The sequence below is a fragment of the Cyphellophora europaea genome, assembly GCF_000365145.1.
Source record: "Cyphellophora europaea CBS 101466 unplaced genomic scaffold supercont1.1, whole genome shotgun sequence".
NCBI classification, from domain to species: Eukaryota; Fungi; Ascomycota; class Eurotiomycetes; order Chaetothyriales; family Cyphellophoraceae; genus Cyphellophora; species Cyphellophora europaea.
In genome coordinates this window covers 3,517,339-3,529,070 of record NW_008481797.1, presented here as the reverse complement: position 1 = coordinate 3,529,070, position 11,732 = coordinate 3,517,339, and the positions used below count along the sequence as shown (strand labels likewise).

At 54.7% G+C, this 11,732-nt stretch overlaps 4 protein-coding genes across 4 annotated transcripts; all 4 read left to right on the top strand.

Moving 5' to 3' along the window:
• Positions 1 to 147: 147 nt before the first annotated feature.
• HMPREF1541_01359 (uncharacterized protein) lies at positions 148 to 1,977 on the top strand (the record flags this gene model as incomplete). The annotated part of the gene is made up of 2 exons (XM_008713658.1): positions 148 to 1,533; positions 1,585 to 1,977. 2 exons carry the CDS (start codon positions 148 to 150, stop codon positions 1,975 to 1,977), a joined length of 1,779 nt encoding a protein of 592 aa, XP_008711880.1.
• Positions 1,978 to 2,861: 884 nt separating this feature from the next.
• On the top strand, positions 2,862 to 3,752 carry HMPREF1541_01358 (uncharacterized protein; the record flags this gene model as incomplete). The annotated part of the gene is made up of 2 exons (XM_008713657.1): positions 2,862 to 2,909; positions 2,991 to 3,752. 2 exons carry the CDS (start codon positions 2,862 to 2,864, stop codon positions 3,750 to 3,752), a joined length of 810 nt encoding a protein of 269 aa, XP_008711879.1.
• Positions 3,753 to 5,830: 2,078 nt separating this feature from the next.
• On the top strand, positions 5,831 to 7,534 carry HMPREF1541_01357 (glucose-6-phosphate isomerase; the record flags this gene model as incomplete). Its single annotated transcript, XM_008713656.1, has 2 exons — positions 5,831 to 6,330; positions 6,376 to 7,534. The coding sequence occupies 2 exons, from the start codon at positions 5,831 to 5,833 to the stop codon at positions 7,532 to 7,534; spliced, it is 1,659 nt and encodes a 552-aa protein (XP_008711878.1).
• Positions 7,535 to 7,946: 412 nt separating this feature from the next.
• Positions 7,947 to 11,360, top strand: HMPREF1541_01356 (uncharacterized protein; the record flags this gene model as incomplete). The annotated part of the gene is made up of 1 exon (XM_008713655.1): positions 7,947 to 11,360. The coding sequence occupies one exon, from the start codon at positions 7,947 to 7,949 to the stop codon at positions 11,358 to 11,360; it is 3,414 nt and encodes a 1,137-aa protein (XP_008711877.1).
• Between the last annotated feature and the right edge of the window lie 372 nt (positions 11,361 to 11,732).

Genomic DNA, 11,732 nt, shown 5'->3' with positions numbered 1-11,732 from the left:
CTCCTGCACACTCCCGCAAAGCAGCGTCGAACACTCACAAGCGCCGAACCCACAGAGGCTCGAGGTCGCACTGCTGAGTTTCCACCGCATCGGCGGATCAGAACCATTTCATCAGACTGACCAGCTCGATCCCGACGCAAGCGCAAAATGCCTTGCTTCAAGGGTCTTGCGGTCAGCATCCACACTCCTAACGGTCCTCTCTCGGAATACTCTGTTCAGAAGCAATCGCGCCTGTCCAGAATCAGTACATATATTCCCGTCCCTCCTCCCAAGATTCCCACCGACGGCTCATCCAACAAGCCCGAACCATCCTCATTCGCTATCTCCATCACTCTCCTCACTCCTGGCCAAGATGTGCCGTACTCGACTCCGAAACCCTCTGGACAGACTCCGAATCCCAAGCCGCGCGTTGTAGGAGGTCTCCCGGGTCATGGCGATGAGCGGGGCAAATACATTGGCGGAATCGGGCCCTATGTGCCACTCACTACCTCTCCAAACGAGACGATCGCAGCCTACATCTATTTTGATGGTCGCGCGAAGGAAGAGGTAGCGACACTGCTGAGAAAAGGTGAGGAGACCTGGGTCAACAGTAGATGGGTTAGCGTTCCCGACAGCGAAGGTGGTGGTCTTGCCGAGCGCGAATTCTTGTTCCGAGAAGTCGGTCTAGAGCGGTGGCTCAACGGTCTGGACTTGGAGGGCAAGGATGCCGCCGCTACCATCGAGAAGCGAAGACAGAAGCTAGAAAAGCGACGAAGGAAGAGAAAGGAAGCCGTGGGATCAGACGACGAGTCGAACGGCCTGACCAAGTCGGAGCCGAGAAAGAGCACTCTTCGATACGGTGCAGATGGACAGCTTGAGAACGTGTCCGACGATGATTCTATGGACGACTCCAACACATCCGACGAAGATGACGATGATCCAATCCCGGAAGCTGCAGGTCAAATCAAGATCGCTCTGTTTCGTGTTCTTGCCAGCGGCGAAGTCAAGCGCGGAGAGTACTCGCCGCAGTTTGACGCTCACGACGACGATGAGGACTCGGATGGCAACAAGACCAACGGGCACAACAAGGCGGATGTCGATCATACTACCAGCTTTGCAAAACCCAAGACTCTTGATCCTAAAACTATTTCAACACAGACAGTCACTGGGATCGATCCCACCGACAAGCCCTATGCTGTCTTTACGTTCTTCTACCGCGGCGAACGCCAACTTCAGAAGATGGGCATACTGGGTGGTCCCAAGGGTGACAAGGCAGTCCCTGCTGCTAAGCGCAGAAGCCTGATTGGTGAGATCCCCAAGCTCGGTCCGCTCAAGAAGGAGGGTACCGCTGGCTTTTCTCAATTTCGAGACCGTTCAGGCCGGAAGGGCAAGCGGGATGGCGATGATATGGACAGTGACAGCGACAACGAGGGAGGCGACATTATTGGCAAGATGGACGATATCAACGAAGATGACATCAAAAATTCGAATATGCTATCGCCCGAAGACGCCGAGCGGACTGGAGCTGTGGCTGAAGGCATCCGCAAAATCAAGGTACGTGATCCATCGCCTTTAAAAATTCGACATGGGCTAAGGTATTATCAGTTGAAGCGACAACATTCTGCGGAGCCCCTCAACAGCAATGGCGTAGCGGACGCACGAAAAAGCTCCAAGTCTGGCTCTGGGTCTCCCTCAGCTTCATCAACGCCCAAGCTGCTTGGGGATGAGTTTGGTACTTCGCCTGCTCAGGGCCAGCTCGGTGAAGTCAAGAAGGAAGACGACTTTATGGTTGGCAGCCCGTTAAAAAAGCAGCGCTCGTCTATGGCCGACTTTGACGACGACTTCAAGAGGCGGCTACAGCGAGGTCTGGCGGCTCAAGCCATCGGCGATGTACTTGGATCTGGTGCCGCAGCCGATAGTCCTGCCTCCAAGACGGGCCTACAGTTTGGTGGAGCATTGGGCAAGAAACCCGCTGACGATAACGACGAGGAGCTGTAACGACGTTTTATTTCTCTTCTATGACGACAACTGTGCATGACCGTCAGCCTCAAGAGTTGGCATGACAGGAGTACTTCCGGTGTTGGACGATACCATACGATTCGAAGGACAAAATCTTGATGAGGGTCGGGCATGGACATGGTGAACACCACAAGATTATGGGATTATCGACCGTCGACATTAGATGCGAGCTCTGGAATAGCAGGGGCTGGATGAGGTCGCCATTACCAGCACTTGACTTCTTTTGTAACACGGACTGATCGGAGAAGATATGCTTGAGATTGGTCGACTAGCTATCAACGAATATTTTCAGAAGTGCTCGAGCTCGAAAGAACGAGTGGCTTTTGAAACGATGGTTCAGAGAGCTCCAAAACCACGATATAGCCTCCAGTATTCATGCTATGTTCCAGCCCAGCTGCTAGTTTCAAATAAGAATCGCCGTCGTGACCCAAAAGGGCGTTCGGTTGCCTGCTGACGCCTTTTGCCCTTTTCTCCTTGGCATTCCTGAGCCGCCTCTCTTTTCCGTCCAGCCCGTCCTCTGCAGCCCCTGTAGGTCGCTCCAGGTTCCGATGGGTATTTCTCGCCGAGATCCACAGCCAATTTAGAAGTCCCCCGAGGATGATCTGGTGTACACCTGACAACATCATCGCGCCTATCTGATTGGCCGGACATAGTTTGCGCGGCGCGTCATAACGTCTCTTGGTCACAAAAGACCCGACGGTCAACCGTCACGACCTGTCTCACCAGGACGCCGCCCATATGAGATCGCGGTTATAAGCCGTTGTGATTGCCATGTACCTATGGTGTGCGGCTCGATGCCATGAGTCTACAGCCACCCAGAAACTCAACTTATACGCTCCACAAGCTGGAATCACCCAGGCACGATGTCACTTACAAGGTCCGAGGATCCCTTGGTGTGGATCGACTGCGAGGTGGGTGAAGTCTCTCCAAATCTGGACCTGGGCTTGTTTGTGGACGCTACCGCCAAATACTAACTTGCTGTACCACCACAGATGACGGGCCTTGATCCCACAAAAGATACCATACTATCAATAGCGTGCTTCATCACCAATGCTTCTTTGGACCCACTTGACGAGGGCGGATTCGAAGCTGTCATCCATCCTTCCGCAAGTGTTCTGGCGAGTATGAACGAGTGGTGTATCAATACGCACACAGCATCCGGGCTAGTAGATCAGTGCATAGCTTCGACAACGACTGCAGAGATAGCTGCTTCGCAGCTTCTCGCCTACATCAAAGGTTATGTGCCTAACAAAGGCAAAGCACTCCTGGCAGGCAACTCCGTACATGCTGACAAGATGTTTTTGATGCAACCGCCGTGGAATCAGAACCTGGACTGGTTGCACTACCGCATTCTCGACGTCAGTGCCATCAAGGAAGGCGTGAGACGGTGGTGCCAAAACGACGTTCTACTGGGAGCGCCAAGGAAGGCACTGAAGCACACAGCTCGAGAGGACATCCTAGAGAGCATTGAGGAGGCCAGGTACTACCAGGGCCTTTTCGGACAAATGCAAGAACCTGTTTCAGTTGGCATACTGGCAGAAACCGCGACTCAGAACGATCACGAAGTTACACCTCCCATGACCGATGCCTACGGCAACGGTGCGCCGGTGAATGTACAAAGACAAGATTCTGGGTTGAAGCGCAAGGTGGGGGAGGCCGGGCTGGATACCAATGGAAGATATCTGGCATTTGGCCCGAGAGCAGAGACCTACGAAAGGGCTGACGCGGAAGACTTCAGAACCGACGTGCCCTAAATGCCACCACCTGGCTCTGTAGGCATAACCATCTCCGACTACAAACGAACCCCAGATTAAGACAACAGTATAGTCGCAGACTTACATTGCCCTCAATATCTTCCTGACACTGTTTAATCTCCCGGTATTGGTCTCAGAATAGACAAAGGACCCAGGAGACAACAGAATCATTACACATCGTCACACACGCTTCGAACAAAAGAGTACGAACGCTATCTGTTCTATCTTTGTCTTTGTCCCCGATACCCTATGCTCGTTGAACATTTTCATACAGTCAAGTCATGGCGATGACAGAGCAGCTGAACAAAGCACGCGAACATTTCTGCAGTATGCCTAATCATTATCATAGATGGTATCGCGAGCAAGGCCTGGGTCAAGGTCATAGACTGGGCCGGCAGAACAGCAGTGCATCCAGGGATCCGAGTGATCGTGGTGCAAATCAGACGGACTATCGGCCCAACATTTACGGCCAGCAACGCATGCCAAACCACAACCAAGACGGACCTCAACGGATAGCAGACTCGGACCGCCGGCGAAGCAACGGCAATCGGAACTACCAACGGCAGCCGGCGCATACGGGCTCTCACTCCTATCGTCGGCCGCAGCAGCAACGCCAATACAAACGGCAACAGCGACCATATCAACCACATGAACAAGTACAGCAAAACTCCCCTCACATTCAGTTCACAAGTGCTCGGCCATCGCAGCAACCCCAGCTGTTGCCAAACACTCGCTCACGCCTCAGCAGCATAGTCTCTCTCACTTCGACGAACAGCACTTTATCCGGCCCGCTCGAGCAACCCCTGGGTTTTTCCGTCGCCTTTGTCCCGCACAGCATCTTCACTGATGCGGCTTACCTGAACGAGCTGGCCTGGTTCGGATCTGAAAGCCCAGAGGAGTGGTTTGAAGAGAACATGCGGTGGTTGGAGGGGAACGAGCGGCTGAGGAGACCTGAGACGACTACTGTAGAGGGGACTGGGTGGCTGGGTGATATCGAGAGCAGACGTGATGTTGGTGGAGGTGGAGGTGGGGCCAGTGGTACCAAGGATGACGATTTCGTCGCGGACGGGGATATGCTCAGCGACGAGGAAATGACATAGGCGTTGAATGCTGTGTTGAAGGGGCAAGATGAGCAGCTGATAGAAGCTGACGAGGTGCGTGGAGAGCAGGCGGTTCAGCTCTCTAATAGTTGACAAGGACGAAGGCAAGGTCGTCGGAGGCGGAAGTGGAGGCGAAGAGGGAACAGCGCTGGCCAGAACTTGAAGCAGAATTTGGCTCCGCTAGACCTGGAACATAGTGGCTATGGCTATGTAGTCGATGAGTTGTCGACGGCTATTACCTGTGCGCATATAGAGGGCAGTTGGCAGGGCAGATAGGGTGTCAATATAAATGCACAGTACCACATTTATTTTTGCTGTCCTCTGCGTTGACTCGACATACTGTACGGTCCTTACCCGTTAGGTACCGTGCTGTCGATGCCTAAGCAAGAGATACAATTGAAGACCAGTAAGCGGTAAGGCTTTGTCGACTTGCCGCTTGAACACGACGACTCCCATAAAGTGGATAGACATCTAGGAATGGAGGGGTAGCGAGCCTTGCTGGAAATTGATGAGGCTGCAAAGAGGGGCAAGTGTGGGACTTGGGTGGCAGAGCTCTTCCTCAGCAAAGTCTCGACCCGGGGCGAAACTCCATAAAAAGTAACCCTGGTAGGATGATGATTGGCGACAGTCCGGCTTAATCATCCAGGTGTTGCTGAGTGGGAGAATGATTCGTGGTGCAGGATTGCTGGGACGAGACCCTGGGAAAAGCGCGGCATGGCAGCGCCGGAAGGTCGACATCATTGCTGCCCCTCCAAAAATCCAAAACATTTCCACTCGAGTTGTTTTGCGTCAGCTCTCCCAAGACCTTTCTCTCACTCTTCCTGTTAATTGTTGTCAGTTTCACGAGCCTTGGTACGTTTCATCATTCACTGCCTGATCCTGTGACTCGAGACTTGGTTCCATATTAAGCTTGAGCATCGCACTGATTCCTCGATAGAACCTCACACCTCACCGACTATATCCTAATTACTAGACACCATGGCCGACTTCGCTCAAGCCACCGACCTGCCTGCGTGGCAGGAGCTCATCAACCATCACAACCAGGTCGGCCGCCACCTGGTGCTGCGCGAGCTCTTCGAGAAAGACCCTGAGCGCTTCCAGAAGTTCAGCAAGACCTTCACCAACTCCGCAGATGGATCTGAGATCCTCTTCGATTTCTCAAAGAACTTCCTCTCCGATGAGACGCTGCCTCTGCTCGTCAAGCTCGCCAAGGAAGCTGGCCTCGAGAAGAAGCGGGATGCCATGTTCGCCGGCGAGAAGATCAACTTCACCGAAGACAGAGCTGTCTACCATGTGGCTCTCCGCAATACCTCCAACCAGCCTATGGCGGTGGATGGCAAGAGTGTCGTGGAGGAGACCAACTCCGTTCTTGACCACATGAAGGAGTTCTCCGAGCAGATTCGTAGCGGTGAGTGGAAAGGCTATACTGGCAAGAAGCTCACCACCATCATCAACATTGGTATCGGTGGCTCCGATCTGTAAGTTCATTAGCCCTCCGTGTTGGCTTTTCTGACAATCTCCAGCGGCCCCGTTATGGTCACCGAAGCCCTCAAGGCCTACGGTGATCGCGATATGACCCTTCACTTCGTCTCCAACATTGACGGTACTCATGTTGCTGAGGCTCTCAAGAACTCCGACCCAGAGACCACCCTCTTCCTCATCGCCTCCAAGACCTTCACCACTGCCGAGACGGTGACCAATGCCAACACTGCAAAGAACTGGTTCTTGCAGAAGGCTAAGCAAGAAGACATTGCCAAGCACTTCGTTGCTCTGTCCACCAACGCCGATGAGGTCAGCAAGTTCGGTATCGACCCCAAGAACATGTTCGGCTTCGAGTCGTGGGTCGGTGGCCGTTATTCCGTCTGGTCGGCCATCGGTCTGTCGGTCGCCGTTTTCATTGGCTTTGACAACTTCCATCAGTTTCTTGCCGGAGCCCACGCCATGGACCAGCACTTCCTCAAGACTCCTCTTGAGGAGAACATCCCTGTCATTGCCGGCTTGCTCTCAGTCTGGTACTCGGACTTCTTTGGTGCCCAGACGCATCTCATTGCTCCCTTCGACCAGTACATGCACCGCTTCCCCGCCTATCTGCAGCAACTCACCATGGAGTCCAACGGAAAGGCGGTCACCAAGAGCGGCGACTACGTCAAATATACCACTGGTGCAGTCTTCTTTGGTGAGCCCGCCACCAATGCTCAGCACTCGTTCTTCCAGCTCCTCCACCAAGGCACCAAGCTCATTCCCTCCGACTTCATCCTCGCGGCCGAGTCTCAGAACCCCGTTGAGGGTGGCAAGCACCAGCGCATGCTGGCTTCCAACTTCTTTGCCCAGATGGAGGCGCTTGCCATTGGAAAGACGGATGAGGAAGTGAAGGCTGAGGGCGCTCCCGACAGTCTGGTGCCGCACAAGGTCTTCATGGGCAACCGCCCGACCACCGCCATCCTCGCGCAGAAGATTACACCTGGAACACTAGGTGCACTGATCGCCTACTATGAGCACATGGTGTTCACCGAGGGTGCTGTCTGGAACATCAACAGCTTCGACCAGTGGGGTGTGGAGCTAGGCAAGGCTCTAGCCAAGAAGATCCAGTCGGATCTCGAGACGGATGGTGCTGGTGCCGGTCACGATGCCTCGACGTCTGGCTTGATCGCTGCTTTCAAGAGCAAGGCTGGCTTGAAGTGAGTGGATACAGCCCATCACTAGCAATTGATGGAAGGACGGTTGCACCAAAAGTAGCGAGCCCCAGAGCTCATGGATATTATCATGATCACGACATAGACCTGAAGGTATCGTAACTAAAACACGACTATAAGAGCAAAGTGTGGCACCATCTATGTGGCTCTTCTCTTTTGCTAAACATTTTCCTGCTTCATGGCTGCGTTGCCCTTTCTTCACTACGGTGAAGGACACCTGCCCAATGAGCAGCAACATCAGTTCAAATGACGCAAATGACCGGCGGACTTGGGGTTGAACTTTCGCTGCGGAGTAAAAAAAATGTTCGAAAGATCTACCGCTTCACCAAAGCAGCAACTTTTTCTCTTCGCTGCTACAAGGTTTCAATCCTGCACCTTAATCCTCTGCGCAGGCCATTGCGATGTCCAAGAAAAGCAAGCGCAACGCCGACGAGGCCTTCGAGCAGGCTGCCAGCATCAATACCAGCGCTGGAGAAATTGCAGGCAGTGAACATGCGACGAAACGCCAGAAGAAACATAAGTCAAAGAAGCACCGACGAGAGTCCTCGGGCATCGATGATGCGGCAGCGCAGCTCTTGAGAGAGGAGAAGCAGTCCAGCTCACAAGATGTGCCGCAAGAGGCGAGCCAGCCTTGTGGTGCGGACAAAACGAACAGTAAGCGGAAAAGGAAGAGCGCACACCGCGACTCCCTGGCTGCAAAATCACCGAGCGTGGATGCCCGAGAGGTCTCTTCTGCAGTCGAGGCTGGTCGATCTCCGGTGAATACTAAGTATGATGTCGATTCAGGGACTGGGCAGCAGAGCACAAAAGTCAGCGTCAATAAGCGAAAGCGCGAAAACAAACGACACCGGGCTGAAGCGGCGGATGAAGACAAGTCGGCAACCCACACGCAACAGACTGAGGAAGAGGCTGCGTCTCGACTCAGCAGAAGCGAGAAAAAGAGGGAGCGAAAGAGATTAAAGGCACTGTCAAAGAAGTCAGAAGAGCAGCGAGCAGTCGTACCTCTGGAGGCGCGAATTCAAGACCCTGATGATGTCGCATCTGAGGACATCAAGCAACAATCTGAGGACGAAAGCAAGATATCCGAAGATGGTGGAGTCATGCTCGACGAAACAATGCCTCTGGCAGACCGCATACAAGCTCCGCGAAGAACTAAGCGGAAGATGAAGTCCAAATCAAAGATTTCCCAGATCTTCAGTGACAATTGGTCTTTGTCTGACGCCGCGGCTGGCTCCTTCAGTGACCAGGACCCAATCATGACAGACGACGACCAATACCTGATACTGCCTACTGTAAGCGAGGTCAGGATATACTCGACATCAACATCGCTACTCGTCAGATCACTACGAACCCACGGCACCATTGTCGGCTGTGTTATCTCCAAGTCGGATCCATCAAAGATACTTGCAGCGCGAAGTGATGGCAACCTCAGCGTGTGGGATTGGACTACAGGTCGAAAGCACCGAGAGTGGAGGTCTCCACGGGGTCTTCGGGCGCTCGTGTCAATGTCTGCTAAAGGACCTGGTGGGTCGGAGCTTGTACTGGCTCTACATGGTGATGATTCTGAAGATCGTCAACTCGCCGTGTATGCTTTGGTGGAAGGGACAGAAGCAGTACTTCTGCAAACACTGCTCACCCGAAAACGCCTCAACGCTGAGGTCCAGCTTTACGAACAAGCGGGCTTTGTTGTGGTCTCTGCATACAGCCGTCTCATCATTGGTGTTTCGACTGGCTTGCAATCACCTGATTACGAGCAGTCGGCAGTTACATGGCGGGAATTTGCCATGCCGAGTAACATTGAATCTCTGGATGCCCGAGTCTACGAGACTGAGGGCAAGTCCTCGCGAAAGAGGCTTGATGTTGTTGTAGGTCTGAAGAACGGCTCAATCGTGCTGTACGAGGATGTACTGTACAAGATGATTGCCCGCGAGAAAAAGAAGCAGGACGATGAGATTGCAGCTCGGTACCTCAACTGGCACCGCACCGCGGTCAACACGGTCAAGTGGTCGCGAGATGGCGACTATGTGATTTCTGGAGGCAATGAGACCGTGCTCGTAATCTGGCAGCTCGACACCAACAAACAACAATTCCTGCCCCATCTGTCCACCGAGATCAAGCGGCTTTCGGTCTCCAGAAAGGGATCCTCGTATGTCTTATATCTCAACGACAACTCTGTCATGGTACTTTCCACAGCAGACCTTCAGCCAATGGCAAACGTCAGCTTGCTCGCCGCACAAAGATCTGGCAGCCTTGCAGCAGTCATGCATTCCACCAAGCCAGGGCATCTCTTAACCGCCGTTCCTCGGAGCGTGACAGCTTCTCATGCTGGCGAGGCGACTTCCCTTCAGACCTACGATATACAGTCTGATATCCAGATTGCCAGACAGGCGCTGACTCGTAACCTGACCACCACCATCAATGTCGGGCCCGACGGCTCATTTATCAAGGAACCGAATGTCGGACACGTCGCGCTGTCCTACGACGGCGCATGGTTTGCCAGTGTGGAGGAATGGTCCCCACCGTCTTCCTCACTAGAGGTCACATACCTTATAGGCGATTCAGCGCGACAGGAGCGGACCGAGATAACTCTGAAATTCTGGTCCTCGTCCTCGCCGAGCGAGAACGACTCGGAGTGGGCGCTCACCTCTCGGGTAGACTCCCCACACCACAAGTCGCGAGTCCTTGCGCTTGCCTCATCACCGCTTCGGGCAGAGTTTTCGACACTTGCATCCGACGGCACGGTGCAGGTATGGATCCCGAGACCCAGACGCAGAGACGGAGTCCTGGTTCGAGGTGTTAACGGCCAGACACTCTACAACTGGTCCGTCTCTCGGCAGGTCCCGCTTAACCCTTCCTCAACCGTGAGCGCCGGCGCGCTGGCATATTCGGAGGATGGCTCAGTGCTCGCCGCCTCGCTGTCGACCTCAAGCCACAGTACGCAATGGACGAGTCTCATCCCGCTCACGGGCACTAGCTCCAGCTCACGCATTGACCCCGCGTCGATCTCTCACACACCATCTCTACACCCACCCTTCGCGAGCTTCCTCTACTCCGCTTTCACAGGGCCGCAGCTCGTGACTTTGTCACCATCATTTCTATCCGTCCACGACACCATCAACAGCCTCACCATGACCCCCACACCCTTAGGCGGAGACTTCACCCTCGCCACCGCAGGCACGACCCGGCGCATCACCCACCACCTAGCCGCCAACCCCCTCGACGGCACCATCGCCATCGCGCTGAACCCTGCACATGCCTTCCTGCCAGGCAGTCGCGTCCTCGTGCTCTCGCTGCGAGGAGGCGCCCAGGACCTGCCTACCAACGCGGAAGACGACACGCAGACGGAGAAGAAAGCAGCCGGCAGTCCCGTTATCTTTGAGGCGCTCCTCCACGGCCAGACGAGAGCGCTGCTCCCCCGTGCAGGCGCGCCAGGCTACGTTGTCGTCGACAGCAATGCCGAGGTGCGGCAGATTCGCGGCCCCGGATCCGCTGCCACGCGTGCATTCCGACCATTCACCACCACCGCCGCAGGAGCGGGCTTGGCGCATGGCGGTGAGCTGCAAAGGGGCTTGGACGCTATCTTTGGCAAGGCGTCGGCAGCTACGACTACGACGGGTGCTGCTGCACGCGCGGAGGACCGCGGGCAGCGCGACGCGGCGCCAGCGCCAGCGGCGGAGTTGGAAGGCACAGGCACAGGTGCGGGCACGAGACGGGTGGAGGATGTGCTGGGCTGGCAGACGAGCGTGGCGGTGCCGAGCGTCAGAGAGGTGTTTGAACGGGTGGTCGGCTTGTTTCGGAAGCCGCAGCAGGTCTGAGATGTACAAGGGTGGGTCTGGCTTGAACTTGGGCTTGGACCTTCTTGGGCTTTGATTTGGTTTGGACAAGTCTCGTTTGGGCAACCGACCTTAAAAAAAAGTGGGAGTAGGACGAGCGGACTATCCGATGGCTTGGACGCTGCTAACTGAGGCGCGTGGCGTGGAGGGGAGCCCGCACTGCGAGAGAGTGACTGACACCGGCTGCGGAGCGGGCGCTGCCCAATTCTTGCCTTGTCGAACGCGGACCCTGCAGGCTCGCGTGGTTTTGTTTTTGGATAATGATATGACGAACGATGATCCGCGATAGTCACCACGTACGTACGTGTACTAGTTGGCGAGCGCGCATCACTATTCAGTGCAGAAGGCAAAAGC